Genomic DNA, 27,831 nt, shown 5'->3' on the forward strand with positions numbered 1-27,831 from the left:
TGTTGAAGGGTATTATAGTCTTCGTACATGTAACCCTAATATAACGCTAAGTTGGACACCTATATATATACTATAAAGCATGGGTACGGGTACGGGATGCGGGTACGACACGACACGGGTACCTGATTTTCTAAAAAAATCGAGTGCAGGTACGTTCGGGTATGCCGAATATAATAATATATTTTAATATTTTATTATATATTTTTAAAAATTAAAAATAATAATTGGAGAGCAATCAAATAACAATAACATCACCAAAATGGAATATTCTAACATTACTCTTCATTTCATAAGTGATTAAGTTCCATATTTTATAACATGAGGCATCAATACATCATTCATTTGAAAAAAAGTCTGTCGCCAGTGTGTTGACCAGTGCCTGACAAGATGAATAATTTTTAGAGACCAAATTATGAGATTTTTTATATCGGACTTTTGGGATATAATAATGTTTGGACATGATAGATTTTATGAATTTTTAAAATTTGAAAAATTCCCCACCGTTTGGAAGTTAAGAAAGTTAAAATTTTGACCCGACCATTTTTCTATGAATTTTGTACTAGAACAGGAGAGTTGACTTTTTTCCTTTTAGATTTGGGTCTTGAAACTATTTTTAATAAATCCAAATGGGGGATATTCCGTTATTTACATGTAAATCTTAAGTAAATGGACAATAAAATAGTAAAGACATTTTAAATGGTTTACATGGCACCCAGTACAGGAAAAATGCTTTTTATTTTTTTAATTATGGGGGTGCGTACCCGGGACGTACCCGAACGTACCCACACCCCATACGTGTCAGGTACGAGTACGGGAGGCCCGGGAAAGTACCCTTGCTTCCTAGTATATATATATATATATATATATATATATATATATATATATATATCATATTACATGGGAGCTCCTTAATGGAGACTCCATCTTCTCCCTCGCTCTTCTTCTTCTTCTTCCTTATCCGGATTAACAAACTCTAATGAGGTAAGAGTCTCTCAAGGTTGCTTTGTTTCATTTTCTACAGGCAACAAATACAAAGATAGTTTCTAGTGTGATTGTTGATATAATGAATTATGGTCAGATATAATGCATTGAATAACCTAAAATTTTGGTTAAATTTTTATATAAATACGATTAGGAATAACCGTTCTCTAACTTTTTCTCTAATTTCTTCTTCCTTCATCTCCCCCTCTCTCTTCTCAATCTACTTCAATCCATACATTCTCTACTTGGTATTAGAGCCTAACAAAGAGTTTTATTATAAATTCTAAGAACCAATGATCCAATGTGGTTGTACAATTGATGTCAACAGTCATAAAGTCTTGGGTTTTGACCAGAAAGAGTTTTATGATAAATTCTAAGAACCAACGATCCAAGATGGATGTACGATTGATGTCAACATTCATACAATCTTGGGTTTTTTTACTAGAAATATGTATAATTTGGATCGTAAAGAATTTAGGGGATTAATCAAGTCTTTTCCCTAATTTTTTGTATGGAGGGTTGAGGGTGTAAATCCCATTTTACAGAAAAAAATTTCGTTGCTTGTGATGGTGCAATCATACAAGGGTATTTTTATCAAGGAATCTGGTAAAGTTTGATGGATATGAAAATTCTGAATCCAACCTATCCACACATGCCTGGAACCCTATCACAATGTTCATGTAGAAAATCTCCAACGAATAGCAAACTTCGACAAATAAATAAACAGGGACTTACTTTCTTTAGCAGACCTAAATCTTGTCTCACAAGGAAGCATCACTGACCAATAAACCCATAATGCCCATTACCGCATAGAACTATTTAATTCAAAGGTAATGATTCCCTTGATCTTGAAGATTGCATCATCTAATAGCTATCAATCCAGTCAGTGAACTAAATATAAGTTTTACAATTTACTTACGTTGAGGAACTTTTCTTTTCAGATAGAAAGTAATAGGCAACTATCAACTTATTTCCATATGGTTCTTTGTGAAAATTCCTCCACAAATCCTTTCTAATTTATAGAGAAATGAGCAAAGGAAAGAAAAGGACCTCTATATACTGCATATTTGCAACTCTGCTAGTTTTCTCAAGTTGAAGTCCACGTGCTAACAAAACCTGTACAAAAGAAGATATTCAAAGAATCATTACAAACAGGAAAGAATTAACAGAAGATATTCAGCTTCCTTTTAATGTTCAAAAAAATTATAAACAGGAAAGAATTAAAAGCTACTGTGACTGCAACACCATTACAGAAAGGATCAAAAGTTACAATGACTATTCTTGGAGCTGTAGAAGATTTGATGAGAACCTAAAAGCATAAATTTCATTTCTGACTATTTATCATGCCACGATTCACATATCAGATTTTGAAAAGTTTAACATATGTTCATCAATATTGTTCAAGAAAGGATACCTCTGCGAAGAATGCCAATACACCAAGTAGAACCATGGAAAGGAATGCGTAGAAGTTTGGCCATATATAATCCTGAAAGGTATAATGTGAATACTGTTAAGAATGGATAAAAATCATATGTGACAAAAAGAAATAGATATAAACTGAAGATTCTATTTTCTATGAGATAGAGGTCACGGGTAAAATGGCTCTAAAGCAATTTGCTATGCATTAGACCTAAGCTAAGCTGGAGAAATGACTCGGCATTTCCAAAATCTTAGACATAAGGATATGTGTCCCATAATCATGAGATACAAGACACAAGACAAGTAAATAAACCACAATAAAACTTTAACTATATTTTACATAAAGATGGAGTAAACAATAAATTTGAAGTAGCCCCCATATGACTCACGTACTCAAAATTATAATTCAAAATATGTTACGCTAACAAGAAAAGAACATGATAGTTAACTCAAAGGGAGTGACATATTTTCTAAGCATGATAGTTATTTTGACCAACGGAAGTGTCCATTAAGTATCCCGTATGAGAACCTGTATTGTATCATATCAGACACAACACATTGGGCTAGATGACTATCCAGGTATCATAGTGTTAGACTAATAGTTACATTGCCATTTTATATCAGGTGAGAAATGCCCATCCTTTTAGATATGAGCAGAAGCTGGCACTCATGCCCATAAAGATATGGAAAAATCACAATCACCATACAATTAGTCACCGAGACAAATAGTCCTGACAAATGTAAGATTAGTTTGAAACAAAATAACCTAACTAATACTAAGATGAAATTTGTGGTAACCAAACTACATCCAATGACAGGACGCACAAAATTCCAACTGTGACAACTCGTAGAGTCAATGAAGGGAGACTAGATATGCACTGACTGTGGTTATCTTAACTTCAGATGGCGAAGCAAATGTAGGCAGTGCAAGTTTGTAAAAGGGAAAGGCAAATTCTAACGGAAGTCTTCGGAGGAAAGATCCGAAGGGGTTTGGCCGGATTCTGGGGATATTATATCTAGTTCCATCAGAGGGATTCCAACCCTAACTATTTCTGGAAAGGAGGTGGAGGATCGTAGCATCCTTCTCAAATCTTGCTTGGTTGGCAGGCCAAAAGGGGTTATTTGGAACCTGATGGATATTTGGAACCGAGCTAAAACTCATTGGAAAACTCCATCTCTCCCTAGACCGGGCCTTTTTGGTCCAAATTTGATCTTATTTATGTTTACCAGTGAAGCTATGGATACCAAGGTCTTGGAGATGGAAGCCAAAGCTTGCGGAAACTTTCTTTCCTCCCTCTCTGCTTGGAGCTCGGTTATCAATCAGAAGGAAAAGGCGGTCTGGATCAACTTTACAGGGATTCCTCTTCATGTATGGGCGTTATCAACGGTTGAAGCTTTAGGACGGATTTTTGGAAAAGTATTAAGATTAAATCTGGAAGGAATGAATCTTGCCTCAACGTTGGTCCTTCGCTCGAAATCGGATGAGTTTGAGCCTTTTGTTCACATTCAGGTCCAGGACATTAACTTCAAAATTGATGTAGGTCTTCGTCCTCCTAAGCGACTGGATTCACTGAATAGGGCTTCTTCTTCCCTATTTGATCCATTGGATTCGGACCCTTTGTCTCATGACCATCGGCCAGTGGTGCCTGCCGAGAAGCAGAGTCATTTGGGCAAGGATGCAGATAATGTAAAGATGGTTGATGGTGGAGCGATCCGGCAGAAGGACTCGAAAACGGCTCTAACTCAGTCAAGTCAACCAGGTGGCTCTGACCAAGGCGAATCCTTTAGGTTACCATTGAAATTCAAATTTCAAAACCAATTGCCTAAAAAAGGTGGTTTCACCAACTCTCTAGTCAAGGACAAGCCCAGGGGAAGCAGCATGGATACTACTATAGTCATGAAAGACCAGCAGAGGGGATGTCAAAGTCAAAATATTAAAAAACTCCGAAAAACAAAAGCACACAAAATAATGGGAAGTTTTTTGAACAATTTCTTGGGCCAAGACTTTCCATTATCCCAGCTAAAATTTGGGCTGATTCGGACGTGTCAGGCTTCTGCATCACCTGATGGGTCGTCAGTCTTGGAGAAAGGCCTTTTCCTCTCCCTTAAAGGTAGAAATGTGTTGCATTCAAGCTTACGCAGTATAGATTTCTAGGGAAGATTTACCGGGAAGAGTGTCCGTGGTATCATATCACCGCCGTATTAAGTAAAGGGCGATGGCTTTGTTTTTATAACTTGTTTAAAGCAAAGTTGCTTGTGCAGTTCGTTTCCTTTCCTTCACCAGGATTGGATTAATACAATGGTAGGATAGAGAAGCTTAGGGTTTCTTCAGGAAGAAAAATGAGCAGACGATTATGGGTTTGTAGAGGAGTTTTGGCAACATGGGAGAAGAGATTGATGATTCCAGACAGCAGTATTAGGCCAAAGGATAGTGAAAACAATTGATTGTTGTACGGAAAAGGTAAGGATCTACCTAGGAGGTCTTGGTGACTTGGGATATGCCCCAACCAGTCTTGTTGATGCTATGTATTGTGAATGGGAACCCCTGGTCCTCGATGTAACTCTCATAATATCAATAAAAATATGTCAATTTTCAAAAAAAAAAAACTACATTCAATGACCCAACTAATAGTAAAGGAAAAATGGTGGTGACAAAACTGTTAACTCATTGACTCTAATTTTAACAAAAAATTGTTAGTGGTATCATAATTTAGAAATTTCAAACAATTTTATCCAATCAAATGGTTTTCAGAAACTTGAAAATTGGACCATGTCCAGAAAAACATACTCGACATGAGTTTCAAGCCCATCCATTTCTTTTTTTTTTCTTTTTTTTGTTTCTTTGATAAATAATTTCTAATCCATCTATTGGATTATGATAACTAATACCATGCTGAACAGAATGTGTTTTAAAGATTCGATGAACTTACCTGAAAGGCAAATGTACATATTGCTGCGACGGGACTAGCAAGTACTCCAAAGGCAAAAAGTGTGACTCTGCGAAAGATGAAATGCATTAAGAAAATTATAAGCATTCAAACTGCTAATTTGTTAAGGTGTAATTGTTAACTCAATATGATACACGAAATGAACAGTCAGCGTATGCACATGAATGTAAGAAATCAAATATAATGAAATAATGGCAATAATTATTTAAAGATACGCTACGGAAATTGTGCTCTAGTACCATGTGAAAAATCTAGTTAGAAAAAATCCCAGCTTACCTACACCCACATAGTGTGTGTGTGTGTGTGTACACACACACACCCATATAGGTAAGCTGGGATTGAACCTCCGACCTCAAGGTTGAAGAACAAAGTCTTGACAAATAGAGCTAGAAGCTAAACCCTATACATACATACATACATAAATACATACATATATATATATATATAGAGGAAAGTGTTGGTGAGCTTAAGCTCATCAAACTTATGGTGAGCTTAAGCGCCCCAATCACATGGGTCCCACATTTTCTGTGGTGATCCAAAGTCCAAACCATTCATTTGCAAGGCCCTATCATAGATAGTTATAGACACACACACACACACAGAGAGAGAGAGAGAGAGAGAGAGAGAGAGAGAGAGAGAGAGAGAGAGAAGTGTAGCTACATGAATCGAGTAGCTAACTTAGCTACTCTGTCGGCTTAAAATACAGTGGGGGCCCACATTGTTTGGGTGATGCAAACCATTCATTTGATGGGCCCTCACATAGATGGGGTGTGCCCAAAAAATCAGCTCCATAGGATTATCCCAACCCTACGATTTGTGGAGGCAAAAATGGACGTGTATAAACCTTCACAAATCTGTCCATTTTTGCCTCCACAGTTTGAAGGGTTGGGATGATCCAATGGAGCTGATTTTTGGGGCACACCCTATCTATGTGAGGGCCCATCAAATGAATGGTTTGCATCACCCAAACAATGTGGGCCCCCACTGTATTTTAAGCCGATAGAGTAGCTAAGTTAGCTACTCGATCGAGTAGCTACACTTTCCTCGTATATAAATCTATATACTATATAGCAGAAGAGAAAAGAGAATAATTTTTTGATTTATTTCAAAATTCTGTCAATTTAACACATCAACATGGTGGTTTTTTACTGTTTAATGCCCTTGCCATATGTATGTCCAAACTAACTATGTGAGGGTAAACAAGTCATTTTATTATTTTCCCCCTACTTTTTTAATATGAATGTGTCACAAAAGTCAACATTGGGAGCCTTTCTATATGCAAAATTACAGAAAGTTTGTCCTAATTACATGATATTACGAATTCAGGACACATTTAAAAATATTGACAAATTCCGGGCACCTTAAGAGGAACAACATATCTATAGATTGGAGCATAGTTACCAGTTCGGGACATGGAAACGGGAAACATTACGTGAAACGGAAACGTGAAACGCGTGAAAAAAAATCAAAGAGGAAACGAGAAACGAGAAACGATAGAGAAACGCATGTGAAACGCATTGGGAAACGTCTTGGGAAACACAAGGGAAACGCAAGGGAAATGTTTGGGAAACGCTAGAATTTGTATAAGAGACACCGTCCAACCCTATAGTCAGAGGCCACTGGATGGCATCTGGCAATCCAACCACACAAAGGAAAATTATTTTTTTTATTTTTATTTTTTTCTTCCCTTCTCTTCCCACGAAGGCCAGGCACTACATGTGACCAAAATCCATCCAGAGCAAATGTCCTAACATGCGGGTGTGGACCATCGTCTACCCAATAATCTGTGACCAAACACACTAGAAAACAGTGAGTGAAATGACATGTGAACACTGAAAATTTAAAATTTTTTTATGACGAGTGTTACATTCAAAGGTATGAAGAAGACAAGAAGAAGATGAAACAGGAGAGAGAGATATGGGGAGAATACGTGTGTGTTCTTCTTTGTGACTAAGGGTATGACAGTCTTTTCACTTTAATTTAAGTGAGCTAGGAAAGGGGCCCACCAAGAATAGAATATAAATGAAAGCACAAGGGGAGAAAACCCTAGTTTTTGAAGATTTGTGAAAGATAAAAAAAGAGGAGCCGATGGCACCCCACTCCCATGACGCCAATGGGCGTCCCTCTCTATCTAATGTGGTAGGTTTCTCTCTCTCTCTCCCTACCTCCCTTCTCTCATCTCTCTCTTCTCTTACGCCTATCTCTCATCTCTCTCTTCTCTCGCCTCTCTGTTTGTTTCTCTCCCCTAGTATCTTTCTCTCTCTATCTCACTCGCCCTCTCTATTTCTCTCTTTCTGTACCCCTCCCTATTCTCTTTCTCACGCCCTCATACTCTCTCTCTATTCTCGACTCTCTCTCTCTCTTCGATCTCTCTTTCTTTCCCTCTTATTCTTCTTTTTTTCCCCTTCTACTTTCTTTTCTCCTACCCCTTCTTAGAACCTTCCCATAAACATTATTTTGGGAGGATTGCTGTGGCTTGGACTTTGGATCACGCCCACGAGCTTCTCCCCCACTCTCTTGGACCCCTTACTAGCGCGGATTTGAGGTGGAAAGATTGTTGCGTTCTCCCAGGGAGATTTTTCATTAATTTTCAGCCTTTTGAACCCTTTTGCCCTTTTGAAACCCATAGGAACCTTGCCAATAATTTTGCCCTAGCCTATTTTAGGAATTTTATCACTTTCTAACGTAGTTTTGGGCCATAAATCATTATTTTATTTCATGGGCATCAGATCTATAGTTATTAGTTTCGGTTATTTGAACCTCTTATTCTCATCTTTTTGTGTTATTTGGATTGTCATATGCACTCTTGCTTAGTATATAATCTTTTTCCATAGATGAGTTCCCTTTAAATATATGGAATGCAAATTTAGTAATGTAAGGAGGCGGAACGAGGATGAAGTAAAAATGATTGTACAGGAGGTACCTAGGAGGGATATCTTTCGCTATCTTGGTTCAATTCTACATAAGGAGGGATTGAAGAGGACGTTAACCATAGAATAAGAGCAGGCTGGTTGAAGTGGAAGCTTGCCTCGGGAGTTCTGTGCGACCGTAAAATCCCTACCAAGTTAAAGGGAAAGTTTTATAAGACAGTTGTGAGGCCAGCCAAGCTGTACGACTCACAATGTTGGGCCACCAAGAAGCAGCATGTGCATAAAATGAGTGTAGCGGAGATGCGAAGGCTTAGATGGATGTGCGGCTACACAAGGTTAGATAGAATTAAAAATGAAGACATATGTAAAAAGGTGGGGGTGGCACCAATTGAGGAGAAGATGAGAGAGCACCGCTTAAGATGGGTTGGACATATCCAACGTAGGCCTTTGGATGCTTCGGTGAGAAGAGGCGACTCGCGCCAAATTGATGATGTAAAACGAGGTAGGGGCAGACCGAAAATAACTTGGGTAGAAAAAGTGAAGAAAGACTTGATAGCTACGAACATAACAAAGAACATGACCTTGGATAGGATAGTGAAATGCAGGTGTGGCAACCCAAGAGGGGAGGGGGGTAAATTGGCTAATTAAAAATTCTTGGCTTAATTAGTTGGATTATTAAACTTAATTTACTAATTAAGCAACTATTAGTCTAGCCCTTGTTCAAATAAGCATAATAATGAAATTAGGGTTTAGACATTCCAATCATGTGCATTTACTAACCCTTGTTCAATTAAAACATAAATACAAGCTAGGGTTAGAGATTACCAATCACCAAGGGAGAGAGAGAGATAGAGTAATGAAGAGACAATAGGAGGTACATAATGATTTTATAGTGGTTCGGCACTAAGCCCTACCTCCACTCTTCAAGACCTCCTTGAAGCTTCACTAAGCGTTCCTCCACTCTTAATGGACTGGATCAATGAGCCATCGGTTACAAACGTCTTCTCCACCTGAGGGGACAAACCCTCTTCGCTCCGGATTCTCCTTTCTTAACGGGCCGAATCAGAGACCCTCTACAATCAAGCTTCTTCTTAAAGTCGAAACGAAAACCCCTCTCCACAATCAAGCTTCTTCTTCTATAGGGTTGAAGCGTAGAACCCTCTTTACAATCAAGCTTCTTCTTCTATAGGGTTGAAGCGTAGAACCTTCTTTACAATAAAGAACTAAAATGAAGTACTCTCAAGCCTCTTGATAGGCGGATTACAATAATGGAAGCTCACAATCTCTCCAAAGATAGAAAATGTAAAAGCCTAATAGAGATCCTCTTGATAGAATGTAAAAACACAAGTTCAAAGAGGTTTAGCTTTTGATGTGAAGGTTTTAGCTCAAAACTATGGGATTTTGATATTTCAAAATGTTCAAAAGCTTGCTTAGATAGGTTTAGATAGTGTATATATAGCCCATTTGAAAATATGACCGTTTGGGGGTAAAATTGTAAAAAACTGGTTTGAAAAAGTCAAGCCCCGCAAGCCCCAACGGCTAGTTTGCCAGACCGGCGCAGTCGACCGAGCTACGGCAGTCGCTCACTCTTATCGGGCTCCCTTTTTTATTTTCACATTTCTTACCGTCGAGGTCGACCGGCCCATGGCGGTCGCCCAGCGAGGGCTACCTGTTTGATTAAAAATTTCGCTCAAAAACCTATCCGCGGTCGACCGGCCCATGACGGTCGCCCTCCCAAACCATGCTGGAATGGTTCTGTTTTCCGCAGTCGCCCGGCTCACCCCGGTCGACCGGCCCGCTATTTGAAGCCAAGTGCTGGATTTCCAGCATTGCTTCCGTGGTCGCCCGGGACACCCCGGTCGCCCGGCCCTACTTGAAATTTGTTTTTAACATTTAAAATTCAAGGGCTTTAGGCCATGGTCTTTGGGCTTTAGTCCTAGGTTTTCAAACACATTTTTGGGTGTGTGTATGGTTTTCAAACATATAAAAATTAAGTGTGAAAACCATTTGAAAACCTTTGAAAGTGCATTTAACATAAAATCAAGAGGACTCCAAGTACGTTCTAAAAATGATACCATTGAGTCTTCTTGGAATGTCTCGGCTCCTTCGCACTTCCTTGGACTTCTTCAACTTGCGAGTGAACATCTTGAGCTTGACTTGGCTCTTGTGACTCCCTCCAATCTTCAAGACATGTTGAGAGGTACATGAGGTGTCACCATGTTGGTTCATCTCCAAGCTTCTTCTTGACACTTGCTAGGTATGCTTGAGGGATCTTCATCTTGAGCTTCTTATCTTGCGCATCTCCAAATGGTGATGTCTCCAATGTGGGTGCAAGCTCCTTGATCATTTGTCTCTGGATCCGCAAGCCATGTGTTGTAATGAGTTGTGTAATGGCGATATGACATATCAAATTCCCGTATAGAGCACAACACCTCAAAGCAACACATTGGTCCATAAATGCTAATCAATTTGGGTTTCCTAGCATCAAAACAAGAAGGTAAGGTGAATGATTGAACCCATGGGAACCCTTGGGCTTACAGATAGAATGGAAGAAAATGATCCATGTAGAAGAACCTAACTAGAGCCAGGATTAGAGCTGGGTAGATTCCTTCTTCATGAAATTTTCTAAAGGATTCATTTAGCCGACCCCAACTAGTTTGGGACAAAGGCTTTGTTGAGTTGAGTTGAGTTGAACGAGTTCCCTTTAAAGCTAATTTATCTGAATCTTTATGCTGAGGTTAATCAATTACTGCTTGCTTATTTGTTTTGGGATTGGATATGGTTGTGTGGATGTGAAAGTTGGTTTCATTGAGCTCCTAAATTCCTCGTAGTTATCCACGAGCCTCCGAGTTTGCACCATACGGTGTTGGTACCACCCTTGGTATTTGATCCAACAGCATCTTCTCAAAAAGTGAGCTGCAGTTGGATCAAATATCATGGGTGGTACCTCCACCGTATAGTTGCAAGGCCTTACACTACATAAAAAACTCTTCTTCTCATCCCTAATTTCAATTCTGATGATAATATATACTGATCCTAGCTTAAATCAAGACCATTTTGCGCTGGTACAATGATGAATACTTTGGAGTTTGAAGTAAGAAGAAAAAAGAGCAAGAACACATATTGTCGTTGTGGTTTTCTTGATCACTCCCATATGGGATCTTCTATCACAATGGCAAAAGTAAAACAAAAAGTATGCCACCATTTATGTTATCACAATGACTAATTTTTACTTGTCTATAATATAATGATTATTTACCCTATAAGTCATAACAGGAAACAAGAGACACACAGGTAATGGGCATAAAGTTAAAAAGAACTAAAAGTTGATGTTTAAATGTGATACATTGTAGGAATTTGAGGAAGTGCATGGACCAACTAGAATGTAAGATTTGCGGGTGTGTGTCATGGGCATAAAGTCAAAAAGAACTAAAAGTTGAGGTTTAAATGTGATGCATTGTAGGAATTTGAGGAAGTGCATGGAAAACCCGCCAGATTTTTACTACATGGAAAAGACACCTAAATATGTAATTCCTGGTACGTACTGCTTCGGCAACAATATCTTGGCTATACTCAGGCACCATCAAAGACAAAATAAATTCAAACTTCAACCTTACCGCATTCAATATTCTGATAAATAGAAAATGAGTTTCACAAAAGAGCATGGAAAATTTTTAAATAAAAAAGGGTACGGAGTTAGAGATCATACACAGGTTGATCAGATGCCTTTGCTCCAGCTCGTATAAGGGAGTAGCTGATTGCGCCAGTTATTGATGAAAATAAACCAACTAATACCGCATAAACAGGGTGACTTCCACCAACAACATGTGTGTTACTTGGATCACCAGGGAGGTTCAAGTCACCTACATAGTTCCACTTGAAACATGAGTAAAGATAAAACAGGGAAAAAATAATACAAGGTTTCCATTCTAGAGACTGAAATATGCTCAGAACATGACCACACTGCACATACATCTCTAAAATAAAACTGACACGCAAACAAAACCAAATTTTGAACATAAAAGCATATGTTTCAGTGTCTCTGAGTATGTTACTATTTGCATTATAGCAGTTATTCCTGTCACCTGTTTTTTTTTTTTGTTGGTGACTGAAACTACCAGTTACTCCAAAAGCTTAAGCTGTTGGAGAAAGGCGTTATTTAATCTTTTATACTTTCACACTCCCCCTCACGTGTGGCCCCTCTTTTGGGTTTGGCCTACACGTGGCACATGTGGCTCCTCTTCTGGGTTTGGCCATTGCATGTGGAGTTTTGCTATCCGGGAGGTTTGAACTTAGGACCTTTGGCTCTGATACCATGTGAAACTACCAGTTGCTCCAAAAGCTTAAGCTGTTGGAAAAAGGCGTTATTTAATCTTTTATACTTTCACAGTGACAACAAAGAGAGTGATGTAGATCTAGTTTAGATCTAAGAGGCTGTTTCATGTATGTCAAGACGAAGCAATTCCCGTTTCATCGCTTATTCGGGAGCTATTGGATATTTTACGCTGCTTAAGATTAAATGGAGTGAAAACCAGCATAGAAAGTTAACCGATGACCCTTCTTCGCTCTTTTCTCCCCTCTTAGGACTGCAAATATTGAAATGCAGATCTCAATCCCCGTGAAAACATGGCCTGGCTTTTCGTTTTCGCCCATCCCCTCTCTTCTCCTTCTTCTCAATGAATTCACCAGATAATAGAAAACCTCGGCATTGAATGGATAGCCTCAATTCTTCATAGTTCAAGAACTGAGTTCTGACGCCGAAAATATCGCCCTTGTGTATCTCTTGTTTACCAAAAGGAGATAACAGAAAAATGAGTTTGGCCTGATTCTGTAAAATGAATTTACAACAACATTGCAAGGAGCTTCTTGATCATTGCAATAAGTCAGCCAGAGCTGATAGCTTGGTTCAGACATTTGTGGCTTGTACTGCTCAGGAAAGCTCTGTTTGGGTGAAAACAATATCCACAAATGTCAGATTTTCTCCTCTCAAATTTCTAAACCTCTGATTTTTCTCATGTGAATCACAATGAGTCTGGATTCGCTTAAGTTCAGATCGATGTGATAGTTAATTTTCATTTTGTTGGGCAAACAAATGTTATATTGTTTTTTGAAATGCCTATAATAATGTCATATTTACAGCAGTATGACATATTTAAAAGCCCATGATTGGGGAAAAGGTTGAAAACAAGATCAATTGTAGCAGATTGCAAATTAATGAAAGATTCAATTTCGTGCAAAACTGATATCTTTGATGTAATTTTGTGTATTCATTTGGTGGCATTTTTTTCCTTCCAATTCACTGGTCTGTTTTATCGCCATGAAGCCATTTGATGCATGGCCTGAAAACTTGTTGGGTGAATTTGGCAATTGCTACAACTCGCCGAACTCAGTTTGTAATGGAGCCAATTTTGGCCTTTGGCTTGTTGAAACTTATTTTTTCAAGGAGAACTCTTTTAGGAACAGCGTAACATAACCGAGTCATAGCACTTAGTCCGAGTTACCTATTCTTGAATTTTCAAACCATGGATGTAGAGGTTTTCTGTTATCTGGCGAATTTATTGGGAAGGAGATGAAAGGTGAGAGAAAATGGAAAGCAGGGACCAAGTCATAGCACTTAGTCTGAGTTACCTATTCTTGAATTTTCAAACCATGGATGTAGAGGTTTTCTATTTTCTGGCGAATTTATTGGGAAGAAGGAGATGAAAGGTGAGAGAAAATGGAAAGCAGGGCCATGTTTTCACCAAGATTGGGGATCTGCATTTCGTTATTTTCGGCTCCAAAGGAGGAAAGAACGAATAAGGGTCCCAGGATAACTTTCTAAGAGGGTTTTCACCCCATTTAATCTAAGCCACAGAAAAAATCGAATGACTCTGAATAAGGGAATGAGCGTAAATTGCTTCGTCGCGACGTACGTGAAACGGCCTCTAGACCTAATTCTAAATAGTAAGATCAAGCAAACCCAAATCGATGAAAGAACAATAATTGAATGATAATTTTTTCTCAAAAGAGTCCAAAACTCGTAATTTTCTGTCCTTGGACAGAAAATGACCAGAAAATGCAGAAATTGAACAGAAAATGAAGTGAAAACAGGAAAAAGTGAGCAAGAACAGAAATGTGGAGAAGACAACTAGAATTTTATTAAATTTCAATGAAAATTAACAACAAGAGGCGTACTTATCTCAATTGAAGCTTCAAACTGATAAGAAGAGGAAGGCCTTCTTGAGCTGGAATTCTTTTCTAACAACAGACAAAGCTCCTCTTACAAGCGTTTTTCTCTCTCCCAAGCTAGAGTTACAAGCTTCAATTCAAATCAACTAAAAAGTTCCCAAAAATTAAAAAAGAAACACTACTTATAGTGGGCGCCCAAGCCTAGTTCTCTCTCAATTACATTTGGCCTCACTACATCACTCAAATTACAAGAATGCCACTCCTAATAAAAGAGTACACATACACCCCTACTAAAAGAGAAAAAAAAACATTTGATAAAAGACTACACATACACCCGTTTGGAGAGATGAACCCAAATAAGATCTCCAACTTCAAAGTGAACTCTTCTATGTTGGTCCACCCAATCTTTGGTCCTTTGGTAAGCCCTTTCTAGATTCTCCTTGACTTTGGTGTGGATAGACTTAAGGTCCTCAAGCATATCTATTGTCCTATTTAAGCCTTTCTCCCCATATGGCAAGGGAAGAAGATCCAAAGGTCCCAATGGGTTGCAGCCATATATAACTTGGAATGGGGAATAGCCAGTAGAGTGGTTCATCATTGAGTTGAAGATTAGGAGTGGCATTCTTGTAATTTGAGTGTGTAGTGAGGCCAAATGTAATTGAGAGGGATCTAGGATTGGGCACCCACGATAAGTAGTGTTTGTTTTGCGATAAGTAGTTTTTTTTTTAATTTTTTGGAACTTATTCAGCTAATTTGAATTGGAGCTTGTAACCATAGCTTGGGAGAGAGAGAAACACTTGTAAGAGGAGCTTTGTATGTTGTTCGAAGGGAATTTCTGCTCAAGAAGGCCTTACTCTTCTACATTTTCTGGTCATTTTCTGTCCTAGAACAACAACTTACTGGTTTTGGATGGTTTTGAGCAGAAGTTTTCATTCAATTGTTGTTCTTCCTTCGATCTGGATTGACTTTATCTCATCTTACCATTTAAAAGTAGATCTAAACTAGATCTACATCAGGGACCTATGAGGATGAGTTTTAATATTGGTGACAACGATAATGACACTGCCCTAAAGCCATTTTTACTTCAATGCCCAAACACCAGACAGACTTCATCAGTCATGTAATACATAACAACCTATTGCTGAGTTATTCAACTATTCTCCGTCGTCTAGATATTCAGGCACAGGCTATGTACATGTATAGAAAATTTTGTATGAATTCAAAGTTTCCAAGAAGTATGAGGGAAGTAAGGGTGCTGTTATGGAATCCTGACACATAGAAGCGACATAAAACAACACAAAGCAACACAATTGAAAAATAAATCGGCAAGAAAGAACCCTCAAATGCGCATTATGAGCATATAAAAAGAAAATTGAATATAAACTTTGAAGAGTGAACCACATAAAAGTAAAAGTTTATTCATATCAAAACACACAAGTACAAAGAGGCTGGTAATGGAATTATATAGAAAGAATCAAAGATTGAAAAGAAGAAACTAGAAGGTTTATCATGAAATACTATTTCTTGATCAACATAAAATCTCGGCATCATAGAAAGCTTTCTACATGTAAACAAAAAAGCCTTATATGTCCATACCTTGTCTCAGAAGCATTGGTCGAAAAATGAATACCAGACCAATGAAACTGCAAGCGAGACCTGATAAATGGGTGTGACGTAGAAAAATAATTATTACACTTATAACACATTTGTGTATCTAAAAAAATTAAAAGAACTATATCAAAGTTTACAATGAAGTCAAAGGAATATAGAAGAGATTCCTGTAATATGTGACTTACACTGAAATTCAACAAAAAAGTTCGAGTGATATGAATTAACAAAGAGAACGATCAATAATTGTGTTTTTTCCTTTTTAATTTTTCATTTGAACAGAATAAAGAAATCTTAGGAGATATCACATGAGTTGACATGTTTGGAATGGCAATAATACGAGATATCACATGAACTAGTTGCGTCTCTGAGGATTCACAACTTCTTGGTTGTTATCCATGGGTCTGTTTGGTTGGAAACAAAGTGGTGGAAAGTAATGGAAATGAATGCCTTTTCCAATTTTCCACTTCATGTTGTTTGGTTGCGCAATAAAAGGCTTTCCGGGGTGGAGATCCTTTTCCATCTAGAAAGGAAAATACACCTAAGGATTCTATCAAAAACCCTGACACCCATATGCAGCTTTCCTTTATAGATGGAACAAAATATTGGCCTCCAACATTTTCCTCGTCATCTCTCTCTCTCTCTCTCTCTCTCTCTCTCTCTCTCTCTCTCTCTCTCTCTCTCTCTCTCTCTCGGCTGAAGCAAGCTAACAAAAATAAAACGAATAGGGAGAGAAAAGGAGCTCCTTGGAATATCCATTTCCCCTATTTCCCTTTCTCTTCTCATATCTGTCTACATGAAATGCTAGCCTCTCTCTCTCTCTCTCTCTCTCTCTCTCTCTCTCTCTCCCCCCCCCCCCCCCCGGCGCCCACCCCACGCTTGGCCAAAGCAAGGTAACCGAAGGGCAACTGTAATTAGGGTTAGGATTTTCATTCCCAATTAAAGTCACTTTCGATATAACTGAGATTTCTGTCTGTGGTTTGTCTTTTTTTACTCATGCATTCAATACAAGGAAAGGATTTTGCAAAGGCGGTGAAAATACCATTTCCCCTATTTCCCTTTCTCTTCTCATATCTGTCTACATGAAATGCTAGCCTCTCTCTCTCTCTCTCTCTCTCTCTCTCTCTCTCTCTCTCTCTCTCTCTCTCTCCCCCCACGCTTGGCCAAAGCAAGGTAACCGAAGGGCAACTGTAATTAGGGTTAGGATTTTCATTCCCAATTAAAGTCACTTTCGACATAACTGAGATTTCTGTATGTGGTTTGTCTTTTTTTACTCATGCATTCAATACAAGGAAAGGATTTTGCAAAGGCGGTGAAAATATCTATTTTTGTATGGAGTGTTGTGTTTGTTTTTCAATGTATGTCGTTGATGCCTCTTTGTTCTCAGTCGCGATTTTTTTTTTTTTTTTTTTGAAATATTTTTGGAATCATATGTATACATATTTTTTGTACTTCATTATTTTTTATCCAAGCAATATTTGTGGGTGGATAGCAAAGGAAAGAACTTTAGGTCTGGAAGGGAGAGCCTAGACATTATAAGTCAAAAGCCCCCAACACATGGTGCAAGAATACAAATACGATAATAATAGGATAGGAGTTGGTCGTTAGCAATTCCAAGACGACTTTAAAAGCAAAGATAAGCCCTTTAATCCATGCTTGGATGTCAAGTCGCTATCTAGGGATGAACGCGACATGTCTCACAAGTATTGGGAATTCTGTAATAGGGTTGACGACTTGAACTTTGGGTTGGACGAGTTCCCTGCACTGCAAGGGACTCAATAAGGGAACTTTGGTGTCATAATGGAATGTTTCGGCCGAAACAAACTGGAATGCACCGATATAGACCGGAATGATCCGAATGGAACGAAATCTTGGACGAAATGGTACAGGGGGTAATTCTGCTCCTTTTTTGGACCACAATGAAATGTTACGGTCATTACGGCCAAAACAAAACAGAATTGACATCTTAGGTCAGTGGAATTCCTTTGAACATGTACGATTGGGTGATTGCATACTCAAATGTCGCTTAGAGAAACTATGTTGCATACTCAAATGTCGCTTAGAGAAACTATGTCTCTGGTTTTGCAATGCTTGCACCTTCAGGTATGCCTTACGTTAACTTTCCAATTACTTTTGCTCTTTCTTCCTCCGAGTTTTCAGGTGTTAATAGGAATGAGCCCCACTCTCTTACTTTGGAGGTGATAGAGGACCCATCTCTTAAAAAGTCTAGTGTTCATATTTCTTGTCCTCTAGGTAGGGGTGCAACTCGGGTCTGGTTGGGTCGGCTTGAGGCCAACCCGAACCCAACCCGAGGAACCATTTACTCAACCCGAACCCGACCCGATTTCCAACCCGATGAGGTTCAACCCGACCCAACCCAAGGAAACCTTTTTCCCAACCCGAACCCGACCCGAGTTTTTAAGCTTACTAAAAATAGAAATGATAAAAAAATGTCACGTTTCACTGAGGTCGAGTTGCCGAAACCCTCAACACGAACCCAACCCGGGTTGGGAAAACTCAACCCGACCCAACTTTTTTACAAGTTGAATCTGACCCGAATCCGACCCTAACAATGAAATGTTACGGTCATTGCGGCCAAAACAAAACAGAATTGACATCTTAGGTCAGTGGCATTCCTTTGAACATGTACGATTGGGTGATTACATACTCAAATGTCGCTTAGAGAAACTATGTTGCATACTCAAATGTCGCTTAGAGAAACTATGTCTCTGGTTCTGCAATGCTTGCACCTTCAGGTATGCCTTATTTTAACTTTCCAATTAATTTTTCTCTTTCTTCCTCCGAGTTTTCAGTTGTTAATAGGAATGAGCCCCACTCTCTTACTTTGGAGGTGATAGAGGACCCATCTCTTAAAAGGTCTAGTGTTCATATTTCTTGTCCTCTAGGTAGGGGTGCAACTCGGGTCTGGTTGGGTCGGCTTGAGGCCAATCTGAACCCAACCCGAGGAACCATTTACTCAACCCGAACCCGACCCGATTTCCAACCCGATGAGGTTCAACCCGACCCAACCCGAGGAACCTTTTTCCCAACCCAAATCCGACCCGACCCGAGTTCAACCCGACCCGACCCAAGTTTTTAAGCTCGCTAAAAAAATTATAAAAAATGTAGGGTTTCACTGAGGTCTGGTTGCCCAAGCCCTCAACCCGAACCCAACCCGAGCTCAACCCGGGTTGGGAAAACTAAACCCAAACCCGACCCTAACTCAACCCGACTTTTCTACGGGTTGAATCCGACCCAAGTTGCACCCCTGCCTCTAGGAGAACCCAACTCACTCTACTTTGTCTTGACTTACATGCTTCCCATAGTTTGGCTGAACCTTTTGGGCAATTTGAGCACATTTTTAGAGGTTTGAGTGTTGTGGTTCAATCTGGGGATACTGATGTAGAAGCTATTGTAGCTAGTCTATCATCAGAATATCCTATATAGATGAGAAATAGAACATCTGAGAATAGAGCACCCCCAATTCTCTTTCTAGGAAGACATGTCTAGAGAGCTAGAGACCTGAGAAGGAGGGTTTAGCTTTGTCACAAATATCTCTGATATTTTCAAAACATCGCGTTTTTATCACGACATTTTGATAAAACGACAAAATCCCGAACTAATCCCGAGATTTTCAAAATATAGCAATATTTTCATTTTTATCATAAAATATCCTGATAATATCACGATATTATCCCGATATTTTTACTTTATATTTTTTTCATAAATTTAATAATTTTCTATATTTTTTAAATAATTTTATTTTTACCGTTTTTTCCCGACATAAACCCCAAAAAAAATAATAATAATATATACCGAGATTTTCCCTTGCCAAGAAATTCCCGAGAAGGACATTTGTGACATAGGGTAGATCAAACAACCTACTTTGTGGACTCCCAGTACCAGCTCTAATGGGCAACCTAGGTTTAGCAAGTTCGAGGCTTTGAAAGAATTGTTTGAAAACATATGGTGGGCATGAGCAAGGTGATGGGTTTGTCTTTTCTTTTCAGTAAGTTGGTTCGGGGAGAGTAAACCTGCCAGAGACGGCCCGGTGAGTAAACCTGCCAGCGACGGCCCAGTGGGTCTCAATCCTGTAATGTCCCTCACTAGAGGAGTCACTCGGCCTAAATGCAAGATGAACATAACTCATTTCAATTCCAACTTGAATAAAAACTTTCAACTTGCAGTTTAGCCATCTCCTCGTCATATCTTTCATGTCAATATTAGTCTTCTCTGGCAGCTTTGCATAGATTGAAGCTTTAACACAAAAGAGTTGAAGACGAAAACTACCGTCATGAGTTAATTCCAAAGCATATATTTCGATTGGAAGCAAAATTCAAGAAATTCAAAAGCTTATATAAGAATGTATCAACTGATAAAATTTCATAACATAGTTCCTCAATGTTCTTGGTGTACTGTCTCCTACTGCATTTTTATGGAATATCTTGGAGAGTTGACTATCCCAATTTTGTGTTCTCTTTACTTCTAAAGCTCAATCTCTTAAATAGAAAAAAGTGATGAATTTAGCTTCAGAGGTTAATTTATTCCTCTATCTAATTTAGAGAATTGCAGCTTCTATCAAGTATAGATTTACTAGGAGTGATGGATTTTCATCACATATTTATTAAAATAAGTACTAGGAGTGATGGATTTTCATCACACATATTCAATTTACGTACATCTATACAATTGCAGTAAAGCAAGCACAAGAGACAAGAATTAAGAAATACTATACCCCCAAAATACCTCCAATATCTGCAAGTTTCAGTTTCTCCCGAAAAATTATTCTTGACGCAACAGAAGCCATAAATGGAGTTGTGAAGTTCAATACAATAGCATTAGACAAAGGTAGGTTCTGGATGCTGAAAAGAACAATTTGTAAACAGCTTGATGTTAAAATATTACAGAAGTTACCAAGTAAACAAAAGCAAAAGGCCACTATGATACATCTGGCGGTTAAAATAACTACTACATTTAATGTGTCACTCTCTTCGAATTAATTATCATTTTTTTGCTTGTTATTGTTACATATTCTCAATTATAATTTACCGTATAAGAGTCTTATAGATCTTATTTTAAATTTATTCCTAACTCCAGCATCAAAGTTAGATTTAGCTAAGTTTTAAGATATTATATTCTTGCATGTCTTATGTCTTATCTCATGGTATAGGATGCGTGTATCCACCGTATCCATGTCCCACATTTGGCAAAAATAGTCTGTTCTTGTGCCCATCATTGTATCAGTTCCAAGCCTGGCTATCATAGCATGGAGGGTGCTCCACCATTTCGGTGAGCTGTAATAATTTTTTGGCTTTTTATCTCTTAGAATTTGTATTACCCAGCCCCGTATTAGAATCGAATAGAATTGTGTGATTCACATATTCTTTCAAGAGATAACAAACTCAGCATCAGAAAGAGTTGAATCTGTGAAGCAACCAATAACTCCAAAAGCTTAAGCTGATGGAAATGGCGTTATTTAATCTTTTATACTTTAGCAGTCCCCATCAAGTGTGGCCCCTCTTTCTAGGGTTGGCCTATACATGGCACATGTGGCCCCTCTTTTGGGTTTGCCCATTGCATGTGGATTTTTGCTATCCGGGAGGTTTGAACTCAGGACCTTTGCTCTGATACGATGTGAAACAACCAATAACTCCAAAATCTTAAGCTGAGGGAGATGGCATTATTTAATCTTTTATACTTATAACAGAATCCAACATGCAGATAATGGAAGAAACCCAAGTCCATACCATAGACAAGAATCTCAACACTAAGAATACCGAAGGACAGAGACGTACTTAAGATCCTATAAAATTACTGAAGAAGTCAGACAAGATTGCTTAACCACGATAAAATAAAAGATCAAGGAACATTTTGCTTGACCAGTGGACTTTTCTATCACATCTGCTTGTTTAGGGAATTGTTTTATACTTTTATTCTCTCACATCTACATGAACAAGCCTTTTGACAAGGGTCTGCTAGATAGGTCCACCACTAGGCTCCATGAAGTAGTACACAAACAAGGCATGTTGGTAGCCTCAAAAGACACTGAGAAAGCTGCCCATAAGAAAGTAAACAGGCCAGGGAGACAAACAGGCTTTTGGATTGGTAGAAGTGTGCCGTTTAGATGAGCTGAAAGAAACCACACCTTGGGCCTGGGGAGTAAGAATTGGGCCAATGACTAGGTCATTAGTTTTAGGTCGCAAAGTCTGTCAAACTGAGCTACCTCAAAGACTCGGAATGTAAGGATTTAAGTCTATTCAATATCTTACACCCTCCAATAGGCTTTAGTCAATTATGCCCCTTACCAGTCTCAATTACAACACTTTTAGAATTCGAATTTAGTCCACTTAATCAGCTATAGTACTGGATAGTCCTTCAATAAGAAGGGCTAACAGGAGAATTCAGAGAGAAAATACAGCTCAACTCTCCAATGGTGGTAATCATAGCACTTGGCAACCATCCGAATTTGCTTTGACAATGGAGTCCATTGGTATCCATGAAATACAAAACCTCATCAATGTCTATCTCTATAACCAAAGAAGGCAACATGTCTTCATATGTGTCAATCAACTAGATCAATCTCTCAGACCCCAACCTCTCCATTGGTTTCCATCAACAATAAGGGGAAACATGACACATCCCCATGATTCAAGGCTCTCACGGCTTAGTGTGGAGGCTTCAATCATGACCAAAACGATGAGTCTAGTTCTCTCAGGGCTCAATATTGCCTCCATACTGAACGGAGGTGAAGGATTGAGAAATTGGGTTTAGGGCATTTGTTGGTTGCATTCCTTTGAAAAGTCATACTAGCCGAAGAGAAAAGAGGGAGAAAACTACTAGCCAGGTGATTGAACGTTCCCTACCTATATATAGGAAACACATAGCTCCTAGCTAGATTTCATCTCCAACCACAACCAAGTTGCATCTAAACGAAAAAGCAATGTCATTGCCAAAACAATCCTAAACAAGAGGTTGTTTTTCCTCGCAAAAGCGTCATAATTCCATTAGACAGGAAAGGTAGATGCAAACCTTAAATCTTCCCCTGTCCCAAAACAACATCAACTTTTGGTTAGGATCTTCTTCCCACTTCCACCATGAGAAGGCTATTCTGCCATCTTCTGAGGGCTTTTTATCCATCTTCCATTAGAACATAAAGAAAGCCTCTCATTAAGAGTCACAAACATCCTTTATGTCCACATCTTTTCATCGTGTCCATGATGAAACTAAAATTTTGACAACAATAGAGAAAATTTCTTGACCAAGCATTTCCTAAGATTGAGCACAGATGCATACAGTTTATTTTGTTAGAGAAAATTTCTTGACTAAGCAATTTTAAGATTGAGTGATGCATGTAGTTTATTTCATGGATGGCATTGCTCTTGTGTTTAGAGTTTAGACGAACTTGAAAGAACCTAATTGTTCCAAATAAAGCAAGATGTGAAATTAGGGAGCTACTAATTCAAAACACTTACCCATATGCATCATTGAACATTTACAATAAGTTTTGTATATGTGACTTCTAATTCACTAGATTTAAGTCGTCATAATGGTTGGAATGTATATTTTATTTTAGCCATTTAAATCAGCTTAACTTTATGTGTGAATTTGACTCCACTTTAGTATTTAGAGAGTTATAGTGTATTGGATAAAAGACAATGTGACGCTCTTTGATCAAGAAGAAATAATCAAAGAGAAACGTCCGTCTCAAATAAATGTCCTGCCGCCTCCAATCAAACTTCTGAATATCAAATAAAATAAAATTTTCCATATCAAAACAATCTCCCAATCACTGGATCGATGAAAAAATGGGGCATCTCTCAATCACCTTGATCAATAGATCAAAGACAAGCTTCCATCTCAAATCAATCTCTTGATCATCCATCAAAAAAGAGTGCAATTATGAATGATATCCCAAACATCATATCAAAGATAAAGTACTATCTCCAATCTCCTAATTGTCTCTATAGACGAAAAGGTAAAGACATTGGGATTAAAATCAGAGGCAAGAATTCAAACATCAATTATGGTCTGGACCTCTGTCCCCACTGTCCCACTGCAATGGACGCACTTCATGAAGTTTATAGAAGTTCCTGAAATCTTGAAAAAATCATGGAAGTTTATGAAAGTACATGCAAACGATGAAACTTTAAAATGAAACTTCAGGAAATGCTAGAATAAGCACAAATACACACTTAAAAACCATCACATAAGAAAGACAATCATCAATAATAGTTCAACAAGATCAAACACCTAGTCACAATCATCAATAATAGTTCAACAAGATCAAATACCTTGTCACAATCATCAATAATAGTTCAACAAGATGAGACACCTTGTGACATGCATTGTCGTGTATGTCTTGAACATTAAGGCCGTTTAGATACGAGGATTTTAGAATCTTGGATTTCCTCAAAATTGTGGATGGAAGACGAGAGAAGGAGACCGTCTGTCATTTTCTGATTTCCCGCCCTTTTTTCCACCGAGCGAGAGAGTAGGAGATCGCCCCTGCTTTCAGGTTTTAGAAATCTCAGGATGGGGCAGAGATTTGTAAAACCTGGATTTCTTACTTAAACCCTTCATCTGCAACCTACTTTCCCCACATCTACAACCTACTTCCATTGTAAAATCCAGAATTTTACACTGCTTTCAAACTAAAACCTGGATTCTGAAATCCACGTATCCAAACAGGCGGAAAGGTTCATTCAAACATAGATATTTGATATTTCACTGTTTTTGAAAGCTGATGATTCTACCATTTATTTTACTTTTCAACTTACTCTTATTATTAATGGAATGGTATTAATATTTCTTGGATAAATGAGATTTTTGGTTATGTGGGTGCATCCAAGGAATCAAACTTTAAATTTTGGTCCGAAGAAACTGCAGAGTGCAGAGTTCAGTCCCCACGAAAGTCAACACATGTTGGCCAAAATTGACACGTATTGGTAGAAGTTTAAAGCCATGATTAGATGACTTCTCTCCACCGAGAAGAAATGTTGTTACCATGAATTTTAATCCCAATCAGATTTTTTTGAGGAGATTAATCCCAATCAGAATTGGGACTCTCATCATAAATCAATCAAGGTTTCAAGTTTCGCTTTTGGTATGTGCTTCAATTGTAATGGAAATGGAAACATCTTGGTTTTGGATGAAACATATGCAACTGATTTAAGATGGAATTTCAAGTGCTAGAATAAGCACAACTGTATACTAAAAAACCATCACATGAGCAGAGAAAAAAAACAATGAGCACTGCTAGGAAAATGGGATTCCGTTTTAGGGGAAAAAACGGGCATCAACTAGTGGAGCCACTCCCACTAAAAGACAAATGGAGGGAGTTCAAATCCCTATAAAAGCAATAAACACACATTTAAAAGGGTCCAGTCAACGGTTATTTCAGTCCCATTTTTATTTTCCAAACGGAATCCCGTTTTCGAAGTGTTTTCCAGAAAAAATAATGATTTAACAACATTAAACATCTAGTGATATACGTTGTCGCAATGTCTGATAATTTAGCAAATGGTAAATACCAAATTTCATATACAATTCTTATAAATATATACGTAATACATACACCACATCGCAACACCAGATTTCACATGCAATTCACATAAATATAATAATATAATACATACTAGTATAGTGTAGAACTAATAATTACAGTTCTTGTTTCGATATGTGTTTCAGTTTCAGTATTCATTCGATGGGGATGGAGCAGAAACATTTCGGTCCTGTAATGCGTGTTTTGTTAGAAATTTAAAACCAAAACCATGAAATCAATAAAAACTTTCATAAGATGAATTTGGCTTTTAAATTTTATTTTTGTAATTTATTTTTCTTTCTATTCATTTTTCTTTTTCCCTGTTCCATTTATTTGTAATCATTAATTTAAACGGATGGATACAAAACTGTGTAATGCAGAAACTTTGGATAGTGTCTAGTGACTTGGAGACATGGCATTAATCATGCAGAAATACAGAATCACATAACAACTAAAGATAAATTCTATGAATTTTTTTAAATATAATTAGGGAAAATTATCAGTCATGCCGAGGCAATTTCGACAAAAAACCAATTACATAGAGTATATAGAAAAGGATAACATCCATCACCACCAATCAGAAAAGCTAAAGATAAAAAAATGTGGCCTTTGAGCTAAACGCAAACCAGACTGTTGAGTTAGCACAACTAACCTATAAACGAAACTCAATAATGAGAGATACCCAGTTAGGGCTCTAGCAACCAGAAGATTCCTTACATGTGTTGGTCCAAATACTGGCTGTCTAGTCCTCCTCAACCACACAAATGACAACATCAAGATAACTGTACATCTGGTAAATACAACCTCAAATAACGGAATCGACCCAACTGTTAAGTAGAGAAAGAAAAAACTAATCAATCCTTAAAACATCAAGCCAATCAGAATTTAAAATATTAAAAGGACTTTGCTTCAAAGTCGCATCACATACCCCATTCAGCCAGATGACTACTAAGACAATATTCATCACCAAGACTAGAAATGCATGAGGAAAGCTAAGGAAAATAATAAGCACTCTAATAAACAGAACTTGCACGACTAATATTTTCCATTACTAAGCTCAAAATCCTTTGGTGTCACACTTAAAGACTTGAATTGTAATGTAAAGGTTTAATAAAAGGAAAAATATGGATTTAATTGCATGAAGAAGATGGAAAGGCAAACAGAAAACATGTCAAGATATAGGCATTGAAGATGCAATGCTTTTCAACTTCTATCTGATCGATATAACAAGAAATATAAAATTAGTTTCATGAGAATATACAATTTCCTTCTATAGAAACAAAGAGGGGCATTGAAGATTGTTATTCATTTTTTATGTTTGACATCTATATCCAACTAGCAAAAGTTAAACTAATAATTGTTATCCATAGGTTGAAAATTAAATGCCATTCATAGTCTATAAACATTTTAAGTGAATTACTAGTGAATAAATTAGTGAAGGCAGATGGAAAATCGAAGCTTAAAGCAAAATAGCTTTGGTTAGTTTGAAGAATACTGAAACAACAAAAGAGAAAACAAAAGGGAGAAGAAGAGATGGAAGAAAAGAGAAAAGATGGGAGGAGAGGAGAAGATGGGAGAAGAATTCTTTCTTGTGTTGTATTGTTTATTTATTTGTATTTTCTGACCATCTCGGTCTTTTTTAATGAATTTTACCATTCAAAAAAAAAAGAATTCTTTCATGTGGTAGAGAGAATCCTAACCCATGAATGCCTTGTATATAGGTTGTGGGTGGGGAAATACAAATCCAAGAAAATGGACCCCACCTTTATAATAATTAGTCATTTAAGTTATAACTTAAGTGACTTTGATGTGTGCTTCACATAAATACCCTTACTTTAAAGGTACATAAACATAGATTAAACTAACAAATATGTGATACCATCCAAACTTAAATACAATTCAACATGTCTTGAACACTCCCCCTCAAGTTGGAGCATGTCTATCGCATATGCCTACCTTAGACTGCATCTTCTCAAGTTGAAATATATTGAGAGCTTTGGTGAACATATCAATAAGTTGACTGGAGAACCTTAAAAATAGAGTAGAGATGATCTTGAAAGGAACCTTCTCTCTGAGAAAATGATAATCTATGTCGATATGTTTCATCCTTTCATGAAAAACTGAGTTGTTGGCAATGTGCATTGCGGCTTGCTTATCACAAAATAACTTCATAGGTACTTTGATGGGAAATCACAATTCACCCAATTAAGTACTTAAGCCACATTATTTCAAATGTGAAACCAATCAAACCATGCAAGGAGCGACTGCTTTAACCTTAGTTGTAAATTCTGTTTCG

General features: G+C 37.8%; 1 protein-coding gene across 2 annotated transcripts in view; it reads right to left on the reverse strand.

Annotated features, from left to right (window-relative positions):
* LOC143850990 (Nodulin MtN21 /EamA-like transporter family protein) overlaps nucleotides 1–27,831 on the reverse strand; it is a 38,710-nt gene that overhangs the window by 6,826 nt on the left and 4,053 nt on the right. For both annotated transcript variants that reach the window (XM_077360302.1, XM_077360301.1), the window contains exons 3-9: nucleotides 26,188–26,362; nucleotides 20,741–20,856; nucleotides 15,983–16,042; nucleotides 11,928–12,081; nucleotides 5,331–5,397; nucleotides 2,396–2,467; nucleotides 2,032–2,097 (exon numbers count right to left, since the gene is read on the reverse strand). In XM_077360302.1, the coding sequence (XP_077216417.1) occupies nucleotides 2,032–2,097; nucleotides 2,396–2,467; nucleotides 5,331–5,397; nucleotides 11,928–12,081; nucleotides 15,983–16,042; nucleotides 20,741–20,856; nucleotides 26,188–26,362 (710 nt within the window). The remainder of the gene's footprint in view (nucleotides 1–2,031; nucleotides 2,098–2,395; nucleotides 2,468–5,330; nucleotides 5,398–11,927; nucleotides 12,082–15,982; nucleotides 16,043–20,740; nucleotides 20,857–26,187; nucleotides 26,363–27,831) is intronic.

The sequence above is a fragment of the Tasmannia lanceolata genome, unplaced genomic scaffold (assembly GCF_043159265.1).
Source record: "Tasmannia lanceolata isolate RefF3 unplaced genomic scaffold, GAP_Taslan_0.1 ptg000018l, whole genome shotgun sequence".
Classification (NCBI taxonomy): domain Eukaryota; kingdom Viridiplantae; phylum Streptophyta; class Magnoliopsida; order Canellales; family Winteraceae; genus Tasmannia; species Tasmannia lanceolata.